The 14,299-nt window shown below is 40.8% G+C and overlaps 1 protein-coding gene across 2 annotated transcripts in view; it reads right to left on the bottom strand.

Moving 5' to 3' along the window:
* Positions 1-14,299, bottom strand: part of MTHFD1 (methylenetetrahydrofolate dehydrogenase, cyclohydrolase and formyltetrahydrofolate synthetase 1) — a 42,405-nt gene that overhangs the window by 4,753 nt on the left and 23,353 nt on the right. For both annotated transcript variants that reach the window (XM_030484438.1, XM_030484436.1), the window contains 13 exons: positions 14,075-14,182; positions 13,899-13,973; positions 12,035-12,137; positions 10,787-10,863; positions 9,713-9,853; positions 6,756-6,824; positions 6,097-6,208; positions 5,805-5,944; positions 5,326-5,367; positions 4,244-4,344; positions 3,140-3,317; positions 1,906-2,013; positions 500-652 (listed from right to left, as the gene is read on the bottom strand). In XM_030484438.1, coding sequence (XP_030340298.1) covers positions 500-652; positions 1,906-2,013; positions 3,140-3,317; positions 4,244-4,344; positions 5,326-5,367; positions 5,805-5,944; positions 6,097-6,208; positions 6,756-6,824; positions 9,713-9,853; positions 10,787-10,863; positions 12,035-12,137; positions 13,899-13,973; positions 14,075-14,182 — 1,407 coding nt within the window. The remainder of the gene's footprint in view (positions 1-499; positions 653-1,905; positions 2,014-3,139; positions 3,318-4,243; positions 4,345-5,325; positions 5,368-5,804; positions 5,945-6,096; positions 6,209-6,755; positions 6,825-9,712; positions 9,854-10,786; positions 10,864-12,034; positions 12,138-13,898; positions 13,974-14,074; positions 14,183-14,299) is intronic.

Genomic DNA, 14,299 nt, shown 5'->3' with positions numbered 1-14,299 from the left:
GTCAGCTCCACTTTAGAGGTGTCTCATCAGAAGTTGTTTGCTTTGTAAGCTTTGGAGTTGTTGTCTTGTTCTACCCTGATCTGCAAGTGTACACAGACTTCACCTGCGATACTGCAAAGTGCTTTCATCAGGAGTGCAAAGTTACAACAGCGAGTAGCTGGGCCAAGGATTTCTCCCATTCCCTCTACCAGAATGTAGTTCCCAGAATTCATTAGCTACAGAGCTCACCCCTTCCTCAAAATACAGGAAGGCAGAGATATGGGACCTGAGGAGTATGCTCGGGATTCGCTACGTATTCAAACAGTCAGAGGTCTATTTTAGCTTCCCTCTTCCCCTTGAAAAAAACCTATTCAGGGCATCTAATACACTGGACTGTTAAAACACCAGCTGCAAATGACAAGGATTCTCCTAATCCAAGATACTTAAAAGTAGCTGGTTACTGGAATGCACATGAAGTTTCTTCCTCACCCCACAGTGAGGGCTTCATGCAATCACATACCGTTCCTACGAGTGGATACAGGAACCCAGCACCAACACTGGCCCGAATGTCTCGGATTGGCAGAATAAAACCTGTAGGTGCTCCTTTTTGCTCAGGGTCATGAGACAATGACAAGTGAGTTTTAGCCATGCAGATTGGCAGGTTTCCAAATCCCTGGGAAAGGCAATGAAAAGAGAGAGAGAAAGAGGAGAGAATAAGTGAAAACCTAGTAACTTTTCGTGTACACACATGTAATTGCTCTATTCTGCCATTCTCTGCTGTCATCCAACATTTTACCAGGACATTTTACTCCTCACCAACTGCTTCATCCACAGCCTGTCAGATACACTGACCATCCTGCATCCCCATTTCTTTTCCCCCAAACCCTCTCCCTGCCTTCCACTAAGTATTAAAGAAAGAACCACTATGGCCCCCAGCACATCCAACAGAGCAAAAAACTAATGGTATGGAAGTATTAGATATACAACTTTGATAGCTAGCTTGCTTATTCTCCTCTCAAAATCTTCACTTAAATAGGTCAGAATTAAAGCTCTTGTTCAGATGAAGTCAGTTAATTAGAAATGTTTGATCAATATAATTGAAGCTTATGAGGAAATGGCAATTACATGCCTATGGTATTTTGATAGACTTTTAAAGGGATACACAAGAAAGATGAAAGAGAGAAGCCATGTATGCCAGCAGTAAACGAACTGCAAAAGCAAAATTATTCAAGCACACTGTAAACAAAGAATGGCTAGTTCTCACACTGCTCTTCTCTTCAGAAGCCCTTTACAGACCTTCATTAAAGCAAAAGCAGGTGAATTCACAAGAACATCGTGCTAGAGAAGAGTAAAAGCAACACAACAACCAAAAAGCACTTAATTCACCAACCAGCTGCCAGGTTCAAAACTTATAAAAGTAGACTTTTTTCCACAAGTAGTACTGTATCACCTGTGGAACATTTTCCCCAACAAAATTGTGACTGCCAAAAATCCATATGGGTTCAAAAATTGATTAAACAACTCAGTGGAACAAGAGGGAAAAAAAAAAAAAACCAAAACAGAACAACCCAGAGACTATTTAGCATCAGCGTGACTACTTCTAATTTCCCAATTCCCAAATTGCTGAAGGATTGGAGGCTACAGCAGAGAAAGATCACTGCATCCTCCTGCCCTCCTCTCCTCACACACTATCATAGATGTGCTGCTGGGCCAGATGAGTTCTGTCTTCTCCACTAGAAACCAGGGCCAGTTTCTCCCTCCACATACCACCTCTCATCCTCCTCTGCCATGGCAGCGTATAATGAGTCCTGGGCAACCAGATTATTTGAGTGATGATTTCCTTCACACATAGTTTGAACACCACTGTTCAATACGAACATTTTAAATGAAAAGCACCACTGGTATCATGTGATGTGGAAAACTCACTTGCTTAGTGTACAAGGCAACTTTCTCCTGTGCTTCTGGAAGTAGCTCAATGTCACTTGCCCCGTAGATCTGCTGTGCAATAATCCTGATCTTATCTATAACAGGGAGCTAGAAAAAAAAAAAACCAACAAGAAAAAAGACAAGCAAGTTAGTGGGGCCAAACTACAAAGAGCTGTAACATCACAGCAGCTTCATATCATTGTGCAATGCCCATCTACAGATGGGAATAGCTTTTCCATTTGCTGTAGAACAAAGCCATACAATTTGAGGGTTTTCAAAAGACACTTCATTTATCTTGTTGCAGTCATTTCTCTTGGTAAAGAGGGCAAAACTAGTTTATTACAGTCAGAAAAAAAAGATACACAACAGTATCTCTTATAAGCTGTGCTTATGTGTTAACTACTGCCACTGCAAAAGAGGCATCTTTATTTTCTTTCAAGTCTAAGTCAAAAAGCAGACAAAAATAATTTGAGGGAATACATGTCAATGGTTAAATAAAAGCATGAATTAAACAGACTAAAGAAGAAAAATTGAAAGCATCTGTTGAGGAGCTAAAATAGATATAATGACATAGCTGTATACCTCATTAGGTTCTTGAATAGGTGCTTGCTATTCAAGGAGAATTCAGGCCATAACCTAAGAACTAATAGTGACTTCATTATCTCCACATCATCTGTCATATTTGCTTAATATACAAATTCATTAGAAAAAACACACACATACGCACACACTCTTCCACCTTGACCTGTAGTGTGACTCTAAGCCTTACTTGCAGAGAAAGAAAAAAAGAGTTAAAACTGGAAAAATTCTGTTCCACAGCCTGGTATATAGATTCCTATCCTCAGCAACAAGTGCACTCAGAAGCTCTGCAGTAAGGTAACAGGTTTGGTCAGGCTTGCTCCAGTCCATGCTCTGACAGGAATGCATGTCTCAGGTTCAAGAACTAAACTCCCCCTTACCATGAAACATGGCTGCCATGGTAGAAACCTGCTTGTCATCTCCAGCAGAGTCACAGCAGCATCTTTCAGCATCAAAAGTAAACAATATTTCATTGAGTAGTCAAAACAACATGAACTGACTAACTAGGTCTTTGAGACTAGTGGAATAAATGTTATGTTCTAAAACCAAATTTCTTCTCAGTTTCTCAGAGCAGCCTTTCAGACAGTCTTTGGCAACTTCAGCTAGTGAAACCACCTTATAAACAAAGTACCTCTATAATATTGCCAGTTCATACCTTCACATCATAGAGGAACCTGAAGTTGCTGGGTATCTGTGATGCTCTCTGAACGGCTTGAGCCAGTGCAACCGCTCCTTTACCTCCCTCTGCCCAATGAGTGCACACCACAGCATCAAATGCTCCTGCTTCCTTTGCCTGTTGCACTACGAGGGCCATTTCAGCCTTTGTATCTGTTCTGTAAGGAGAAATGTTTACACATTTGTATCAATGCATGCACAGTAAATTAACTGTTCAATGTAACCATTTTCACTATTGACAAGACCCAAAAGCTGTCCAAAGAAATCACAGAATCCAGCCATCAGGAAGTTGCCGAAGGACTATCCACCACAGTTCTCCACCTTGGTGAAGAAGACTACTCCACAGAGTAACAGACAGTAACAGAACTCTGGAACTACATGCAGAAACCCATGACTCCTGACAGAGAAGTGTTCCAGACTTTCTGCCATTTCTGTCCTGTATTAGCAATGCAACTCCTATTTTCACGAGCAAACTCAGAAAGGCATTAGTATTGCTGATTTAGAGATGTGAAGGTGTGCTATATCACGTGCACACAACAAGCTAACCGCCATAATTTCTCCAGATCAGCCAATATGCACTTACTTCAGATAAAGAATCCTTAGCTGGCTACTCTGCTTCAACTGGCATCAGCTTTAAAATACCAGTTAAAAGCTCTTCTGCTTACGTGAAACCACCACACACAGATCCTATTTCCTGTGCAGTAGAATGTGCAGAGCCTGAAATGCTGCTTAGCAGGACATAATTATTCTCTACAGCAGACCACTGAACACAGCATGGTTGACAGCACCTCACCATCTATTATGAGCTTAGATTCCACATCGTCACAGGCACCTTTTGTAATTTGGCCAGACAGGGTGTAAGTGATGGCAGATATTAGTCATAAAATCCTAAGCTAATTTTAACTAAAGGATGCATTTGAAATGGCTAAGCAGAGCTCCCCTATTTATTTAGCATCTTCCAACAATGTAAAATGCTGCAAACAATACCTCAAAAGTACTGAAAACAAGAGATTGAGTTAAACATAGCATATAAAATGTCAAAATTTTACACTAATGCACCACTTCCACATCCCAGCTCACTTACTTGAAAGCATTGACAGCCACTACTACTGGGACACCAAACATCCGTGCATTTTGGATTTGCTTGTTTAGGTTACTACAGCCTTTTGCCAAGAGTTGAAGATTCTGTACAGAAGACAGCAAGCAGAAAGCATGTTCTATCAGGGGCAGTGAAACTTCTGTTTCAAATCCACTATGTCCACAGCTAATGATAAAAATGTCAAAATGTGAACGACACTAGAAAGGCAAATCCACAGTGCTGCTTTCTGAACAGTCCAGACCAGTGCACGCTCTTGGATGGAAGACAGGAAAAGAAATGACTACTTCTAATGATCAGTGTTTTCAGCTGCCAAGCCAAGGTAAGAGAAATCCCTTTTTAACATTTTTTTGTTATTTTTAGTAAGTTAATACCCGTGCTCATTAACTCCCCACAGTAAAGCCTCATTTTCCTCCCTGACATATTCCTCTTTATGTATTCACTAGCAGTGAATTTCTGACACTTGTTTGAAGTCTGTGGCAACAGCTTTCGGCTTACACATATTTATATTTCGTAGCATCAGTGACTACTCCTGGAAATGCAGACGTTTCATCCCTTCCTATGCACAGAATAATCCACACAGAAGCTCCATAAGTGAAAAAGCTACAGCAATGTAAAGAGAGCCAGACTAGTTATCCAAATGTACGCAAGCATTCAAGGAACAGGGATAGAAGCTGAGACTTTAATTCACTTTTCTATCTGCTGCTGCTAAGAGAGTAATTAGAGAGGCACTCTGAATATTTTCAGAGACAGTATTTCAGCCAAGCAATTACTCCATACTGAGAGGGTCAGGGGACACACAGTAGATATTACTATGAAAAATTGAGTGCACAGACAATTGCATGAGCTCAGGAAAAACGAAAAGGCTAGGTCAAGCACAAGAAATGCTTGAAAGAGCAGAGCCAAAGTAACATTATTAAAAAAAGAAGAACATTACAGCTCATATGAGGAAGCATTTCCCTGGTAGCTAAAAAAATGACACACTAGCTATCCAGACACGCACTGCATGACAACATTGTGGCATGACCACAGTTAGATGATCAACTGTCACAACAGCTAAAGAAGGTTACCTCTTCCATGTACTCCTTTGGTAAAGGTACCCCAGCAGTAACCTGGGAAAAAAGAAAAAAGATGGAAATCCCTAAGATTTTTCTCCATAACAGCAATTCACGCTTGATTCTTATTAAACTGCATCAAGATACAACATTCTACTCCAGGCTGATCCTTTTTCTAAGAAAAAAACCCCAAAAACCAGAAGGAAGAATGAAAGACTGCAAGATGCACTCACAATTTAAGAAAAGATTGACTGAGGTAATATCACAAGAGCCCCAACACACAAGCACTTCACTAGGATAATGAAACAAGCAGGTAGGTACCCGTAACATACTACAACGAAGCAGCTTACAAGCAACAGGGACACAGATTCCTTTTACAACTGCAAATGTCAAGACAATTACAAGCAGATTAAACCATAGAGGACCTTAAGTGACTGGATCAGAACAACAATAACAGCCTCTCAGGCCTAAAGGAAACCTTGTCTAGTACTTACTGCAGGGCCTCCTCCATGCATTTTGAGAGCTCGGACAGTAGCAACCAGCACCACCACATGAGGCCGGAGACCAGAATAGCGGCACTTAATATTGAAGAATTTCTCCATGCCTATGTCTGCACCAAATCCTGCTTCTGTAACTAGAGTAAGAATTAAAAGAAGCCTATGAGAGAAATCATGCTCTGATTATATCTATTAAAAGCTTTTTCCAAGACAAAAAACCCAATCATGATAAAAAAAAGGCATAACCCTCCCTGCAAAACAAACAAAAACCCACACCCTATACACTTACCAACAAAACCATCTTTACCCACAAGCTTCAGTGCTATTTTGTCTGCCAACACTGAAGAATTCCCATGTGCAATATTGGCAAAAGGTCCAGCATGAACAAACACCGGTGTTCCCTAGAAAAGGGGGTGTGTGGGAGAGAGAAAGAGAAAATCAGAGGCTACAATTCAGCAGATCAGCAGCATTTCAGGAACTAAGTACTACGGTACCTGAAGGTAAAGAAAAACACTTTTAGAAGACGTATCTTAAAGCCTTCTGATCAAACATTTGTTATCAGTAAAAAGGACTGCAGGGCAAACAGGATTATAATAATCTGCACAAGTGGAGATACTAATCCTCTTAGGAAAAGGATGGCTAAATCCCAAAAACTCTGCCATTCTCCTGCATTCATACCATCCAGACTCCCCAAACACTTCCTGGCATTAAAGACAACAGAACAGAGACACATCAAAATTTAGTGCATTTGCTTGGGGTCATCCCAACATTGCCAATGTCAGACCTAGAAAGAAAGTAGCCTTCTCCCCTGGCCCTGAAGCTTAGGTAGGAAACCACAGTAAACTCCCTAATCTACGCCAAGTAAGCCCACTCTGACTGTGATGAATGAACTAAACCAGTTGCTTCTTGGCTCCAAGAACTCACGTACAGCAAATCATCTGTGCTCACCTCTAGTGTCTGCATGAGGTTTGGTTTAACAGCATCTTTCATCAAGACAGCCAGAGCACCAGTTACTCCCTAAGAGGAAAAAAAGGGAATGAGTTTCCAGATGTACCAAAACCTTTGAGAACAGTTCCTATGCAGTGTCAAGGCTCTGCTTTGTTCTGGTGAACTTTCAAGACCAGAACCAGCAGTTGCTCTAGATGAAATTAACTCTAGTCAGGACGAGGCAGAACGCTGACCTTTACGTTTTTGTAAGAGGATCTGTGATTTCTGCTCAGGGCAGCCTCTTGGTTGTGACCTTGCTTGGCCACCACTTTGCAGAGAAGGCATAAAGAACAGTTGCTGTTTCAGTGCTATAGCAAGGTGTAGGAAACAATAGCCATGAGAGAGCAACCCTTAAGTATGAGTGTTTACGGTAGCCCATTCAGTAGCACAAAGCAATGTTCTTAGGTTTTGTAGGTAGATTTGTCTTGGACTTTTTTCCTTCCTCATGTCAGGAATTAGGCTCTACATATTGGTCTTACGATGTCGTAAAAAGCTGCTACATCCTGCCTAAGTATCTTGTGCACAAATTAACTTTCAAAGTGAGCTTCTGCGCTCCTGAGAAAGACCAAGGCTGACATCACGAAAGGCAAACACTGGAGCCCGTGTTTCCTCTGAGGTGCAGCAACATACCCTGCTGCAATTCTGCCCCCTGCTAAGTGAAAGCTTGTGAATTCACCCACATTTGCTTTCCAAAGAGAAAATGAGGGTTTGGTCATCCTCGTGACTGACACAGTCTAGTGGGAACCAATCTGGCTGTTACCCAGCGCTTGTAGAAGTAACTGGAATTGCTATCACGGGTACAGAGACAAATGTCACAGCAGTTATGAAAACCTTGAACCATTTACTTCCCTTTTAATTTCGATGGGACTGCAGCACTCATTATTTGATCTTCTTTTTTTTTTTTAATAAAGACATTCACTGCTTTGTTTCATTAGTTTCAATCTTGCCACGTGAAAGATTATTTAACATTTAATGGATAAGTTAAACTTCAGTCATCTCCAGAATAATGAAAACTACAGAGCAAGATTTCCATGGCGACATTTCAGGCCTGTGTCGCTCAGCAGCACTTCAATACATCCCATCTAAAAACCTGTAGTCAATTTTTGATTCCACATTTCTTCCTAGTTTCTTCCTGGTGTGCTTCCTGGTAGCACGCTCCTGACATTGGTTATATCACAGCAGAGGGACCCAGACTTCTTATTATGCCAATGTGGTCTCTGCAATCACCACGTTTCTGCCTGCAAGAGGAGTATGTAATGATGCAGTCCTAATGATGCAAACTTATGGCTGCCATCATTGCAAACACATAACATTCAAGAGAACCTGCTGAACAGGTCTGACACCATCCTCCATTCTGCAGTTGCTATGGACAAAACTAAATATAATTAGACTTTTTTTAGAGTAGAAAAAAGCCTTGAGATTAGTCTTCTGTCACCCGGTCTCTACATAAAACTCAGAGCAACTCGCTACCCAAGCACCACCTGCCTCCATTGCAGATGGGCAGCAGGAGAGACTCCTGTTTTCTAGAACAGGGTTTAACTCTGGTAATTAAGGATAAACTGGCAGCATGCTAGCAGCAGGAATTAAAATATCAAAGCTGGCTACAGAACTTTGGCACATGCCCTCTGTCATTCCCAACAAATGCCTCATGTAAAGACATTTACAGCCAAATGGTTCCCAGCCTAGCCCTTTTCCTGCAAGGCCAGAGTCAGGCCACATTGCTAATATACTGTTTCTTAGGCTTATCCTAGGAGGAAGTAAAACAAACAAACCAACCAACCCCAAACACACAACAAAAACCCCACAGCACGATAGCAAGAGCTGGACAGGCCTTAGTGCTGTGTCACACCTTGCTGGAAACAGGTCAGGCTATGCACCCTGTGGATTCTTCTATCCCACTGGAAATGTTCATTCAGAAAATGCAAAACAAACCTCATTAACACCATAACATACAAATTTGTAAGACTCATCTTTTGCACAGGAGGCTGTGAAATATCTACTATAGAGGACAGCAGTAAGCACCAATATCGTATCTCTGTTGACTACCAATAGCCTTTCTCTGTTGACTACTGCAACAGTGCTGAGCTGCTCTCTGTCTTTAAGCCAATTAGCAGGGCATGGGTTCAACCTACACGGCTTGGTTCGCTTTCCATTCTCCAAACAGGGTTGCCATTTTCAAAAACATTGATTAGAAGAGTTGGGGGCACAGGCTCTTCCCCTGAAACCATGCTGCAGCACCATTTGTGAGAGTGCTCATTGACATACTCCAAAACATGCCAAGAACTGTACTAAAGTCTTGCACAGACAGCTGCAACTGCTGCTTAGGTCTGCTTTACATACTGGCAATAGACATCACCTGTGCTACTACATTTAGCATTTCATATAGTGGAAATAAAAGATTTGTGCCCCTCATCAAAGGTTGTCAAATGGAGACTTGCACTTTCTGCAAAGGATTTAGCTTTTATAGCATTCACAGCCTCCCAGAATAAGGTATTTCATAATCTAATAATAAATTTGCATGAGGCTTTGTTTCCTGCACAATGTTTTCCTTACTCCAGAGAGCCTGAGAAACAGGATGGCCAGCAGGATGCATTCTGAATTCTTCCGATTCATAAATATGCTTTCTATCTAGAAGACACCATGTATTTCCCCATTAATTCCTATGGGGCTAGCTTCAACTTGACACACAGCACATCACACAGGACCTGCCAGGTCACATGCACACACACACACTCTCTGGATAAGGTACTAGCCACAGTGAAGTAAAAAACCTTCATTAACTCCAAGGGCTAAGACTTCATCTTTGATCTTCTATAAGCTAAGGTCTTTTCTGTACAGAACTGTCTCTATGCTTTTCAATCCAAGGACTTTCAGAATTAATAGGAAAAAAGCATTTAAAAGCTGAATGACTCTCTTACAAGGTCATCTGTTGTAACTGGTTCTCCTTTCTTGCTGGAAGCCACTACCATTCTGCCCAGTCGCTTTTTCATATCGTCCAACCCATCAGAGAGTGCTAGAACTGCCATGATTTCGCTGCTCACTGTGATATCAAACTGAGCCTGCAAGAGACCAATAAAGAACATGAACTCATCAAGATTCCCTAGCAGCAGTCCTTACCTCCATTAAATTCTTAAAACAAGGCAAATCACCATCATCATAACAAAAAAAAAAATAAAATTGTAAAAATAAAGCTGCATTACTCTCAAAACATGCTTCATTTAATTTTACTTTTTCCTGCAAAATTAAGTAAAAACTATTTATTCCATTGCTATTACATGACTCTCTCCTGGTGCATACATTAGTGATTCATGTAAGAATGCTTAACACTAACAAATTATATTTTTGAAGACTGTACTAACTCATCTGACTATCATGAAACAGTACAATACATGCCAAAAAAAAAAAAAAAAAAAAAGAGATTCTATAGGAAATGAAGGGTAGAATTCATCTGACATCTAACGCAGACACCTCCATCAGAGCTAAGCGCCCAAGGGACATTTCAAGTCAATAGAAAGATGCTTTTCTGAGCACAATTAATTTGAACTATTAATTTGACAGTTACTTAAGGGATGAGAGGAGTCACAGCCCAGATTGCCTGTTTTCCTCTATTGATTATATAATGAATCCACACAACTAGCTCAGATACTATACCTAGTTTTGGCCAGATACATCCCACCCAAAGTATCTGCAATAGTGAAGATTAGCCATTGCCAAGCATCATCTTTGGAGAGGGCACTCATGTACCACTTACTATGCCACAGTCATCCCAGTTTGGGAAACCAACATTCAGGAGAGATCACGGAAGGAGAGAACAAACAATAACACCAAATACTGCACTGTTAGAAAATTTAAATGCTTGGTTGAAGGGACGTTCTGCTTTCCTTTAACAAGATGTTGGTAAAGGATGGAAATATCTGGAGTTACAGAAACTTGCTTTAGGACCACATTTTTCAAAGTATTTTTTAAAACATGCAACAAAAGGGAGTAATTACCATTCGTGAGAAGCCTTTTTCTGTTGGAGACTGTCCAATAGTGATTTTCCTAAGGAACCTGTCATTTGTATCCAGTACTGTGAGGAATGCAGAGAGAAAGATGAGAAGTCACGTTGCAAGTCATGTCACATCTATGCCCTATGACAAACACTCAGCTACATCACTTCTGAAGGAAGGATAGAGGTTTGACATACCATCCTCTCCTACAGAATGACAAATGCTGCTCAACCTGACTCCTCCCCCAGACTAAACTGCAAAGTTAAGATACCCAAAGTCACATGCAGACCCTGCACCGCATCCAGAAGGAGTCTACGACCCTCTGCACACACTGAGACAAGTCCAAAGCCTCTCTGAAAAGCAGAGCTGCTAGTATTACTCCAATTGCATTTTCACCATCATTAGCCAATGTGAAACCAGGAAATTATTACAGCCAAAAATAAATAAAATTATCATTTTATAAATTAAGTGATAAAATGGTCAGATACTACCAGTTAGTGAGAATAGTTTCACACAGCCCCATTAGCTCAAATTACCTTGGAAACACAAACTATCACATACTGGCTTAAATTTGCTGTCTCTTACTATCTGCTTGAAAAATTTTAAGTATTTTATAAAATATTTCCCATGAGGCAGAAAACTTGAGCCCCATCACGAGTTATGAAGCAAATTCTGGCGAATACATTTCACACTATTTTAATAAGAAGGAGAAAAAGCAATACTCTCAGAGTCTAAATCAGAAAGAAATTTCCATATTTGAAATTTCTTTTGCTAATGAAACACTAAATCTGCCAGATCAGAGATTGATTTTACCTTCAAAAATCTTTAAAAACCTTTAAAAAATCTGGCCTTTATTTGCTCTCAGTCCCCAAAAGAGTAAGTGGGCAGATTAAAGAGAGTTTAATCCCAAAGCAGAACCCCCTCCTTGCTCACAGAGCTTAGTCAGGTAGAAAAGCTGTTGGCTACAGTTGCCAAACTCAACTCTCTCAGCAACTGACAAATCCAGGAACACAAACTTGCACCAATTAGCGAAGTCTTAATCTTTGTGAATTCAGAGTGGATTCAAGGTCTGTGTGTCAGACCCTTTAGAAATGGGATCCCATCTATCCCACCAAACACTTGAAAGGACTGACCAGCCCTGCCCTCTTTCCCATTTTTCCCAGGAAACACAGTTCCTGCTGCACTTGCAAACCTCTCTTTTTGACACACATTTTGTTTCTTGATAATTCTTTTATTTAATGGCTCTTGTACCTCTTTGCCATGTTATGGTGCCTGGGTCAATGTCCAATCTCACAAATAAATTGACTTCTTCCTCTGTCAAAGCCATAGGATCAGTTTTGTTAATGCCCAATTTCTACAGGAAGAAAGGACAAATAAAAGAAAGGCATAATGAAAGATTCACAGAATTAACTTTTCACTAGAGCAATGAGCCTTCAGCAGCGGCATCTGCATATTCAGAAATAAGGAGGAGCTGACTTTTTGGTGCCCTTCTCCTAGACTCCAGACAAGGTAAGATGATCCATTCATGTGTACCTGGAAGCAGAGCTTGCTGCTGGCCAGCTAGTAAAGGGCAAGGCAGACAACAGAGTTCATTAGGGCAGGTTGTTTCCATGCTTTGTGCAAAGCATCTACAGAAAGAGTAAGAGAGCTCTGCAGCTCTTACATGCCTTGTTCTAATCATTAGTCTCACATGCTTACATCCATTTCTCATTAGTTTGCCTAGGGTCACTGCACACAGCCATACGTATTTTAAGACACTGCTTTCAGCATGCTGGTTAAGCAGCACAAAGGAGGCATTAAACAATTCAGTCACAAGGCTGTCAGCATCCCAGAAAGCTGATCTTGAACATACTGAGAGGATGGGCAGTTTGCCAAGTTGCTTAATTGAAAGAAGAATTATCTCAGGAAGTCTGATACAAGCACAAGCTTAAGAATAAGGAGAATGATTGAGTTCATTTATGAACGAGCAAGCTTTTTTAATTAACTAGACGGCTAATATGTATTTTTCTGAAGAACAGCAGGGAGGAAGAAAGTCTGTTCTCTTCTTCAAGATCATCATTTTGGAAAAAAACAAAACAAAACCAACCAGACACATCCCCCCTCGCCAAAAAAAAAAAAAAAAAAAAAGAAATTCTTTCTGCAGTTATTGGCATTCCATTCACATCTCAACATTTAATAACCATAAGAGTGGTTAGGTTAGAGTTCCCACAGCAGTCCGTCAGGAACACCAAGCAACATGACATAGCTTCTTTGCTCAGCAGTAGAAGCAAGCCACACATTCTCTAATGGAGAAGACATTATAGCCAATTAATAAATCAGAGTTTCAGCTTCCTAAATAGTCTGACTATTGCTCCCGACTTCCAAATGGACAACTCATCTAGCCTGTACACTGTACAAACAGGTTTGCACTTTCAATGACCTGAGCAGGCCCCAGCCTGTCCTCCTAGCAAGAAAGTCCAAGCCCAGAGCAAAGCTATTCCTCTGTTAATCTTCATTTTTTGTGGAAGTCAGGGACACATGCTAGTTCACATTAATTTCTGAGGATCAGAGGAGCTGCGGTCTGCTCAGGGTCTGCCACTCAATGACAGGGCTACTCATCTAACTGGGAATTCTTTTTTGGGAATAGGAGGAGTGGGAAAAAATACCTGTTCCCTACATGGCCCCTTTCCCCCATTTTCTCAATCTGGATAAGACAAAAAATTCTCTATACTCTCCTTTTGCTGAATTTTATAAACTGCCTTTTTTTTTTTTGTGCTGCATTATCTATATAGCTGTCACATGGGAACTATTCATCTCTAGCTTGGTCCTTTCTTAACTGCATTAAGGACATTGAACAGACACCATTAATAAAGGGCACAAATCCCTTTGCCTCTTCTCACTGTGTTATTCATCAGCATATTATAGTTACATTAATGATTCTTCTCCTTCAGGCTGCATCTCAGTTTTCTGTGCTGTAGAAAGGGCTATTACACTTCTGCACGTTTTATGTAAAAAATGAAATGCAAGCAGAATGATCTAGAGGACAACACGAGGGTTTCTGTAACCTAGTTCTGCCTACATAAAGGATGAGTAAAAGGAACAGAAGCAGAAACCAACAAGAAACTGGTGAATTTACCTGTAGTCTTCGGATCTGAATATCTGAGAACTTCCTAACACCATTGTCAGAAGGCACCAAACGCTTGTAGAGAGCCTTGCATAATGAAACAGGTAGTTAATTAGCAATGCTGGCACAGCCAAAACATCTTGGCCAAAGTGGGCTGGGCTCAAATACACCCTAAGAAAAGATCGTACCTGGTCAGTCTGAGTGAGCTCATGGAATATGCGTGCATCGACAGCAGCAGCAACCAGGTTGTTGGCTGCAGTGATAGCATGGATGTCACCAGTGAGGTGAAGGTTAAACTAGAGGAGATAAAACATATCAGTTACCTCATCCTGCTGCAATTTTCATTTATTTCAGTTCACCATAGACAGATGGAAAGAGAAGTATTAACAGCAATGTTAAAGTGGGTGAGGATG

This window comes from Strigops habroptila, chromosome 4 (genome assembly GCF_004027225.2).
Source record: "Strigops habroptila isolate Jane chromosome 4, bStrHab1.2.pri, whole genome shotgun sequence".
Taxonomy (NCBI): Eukaryota; Metazoa; Chordata; class Aves; order Psittaciformes; family Psittacidae; genus Strigops; species Strigops habroptila.
This window is presented reverse-complemented; position numbering and strand designations above follow the sequence as displayed.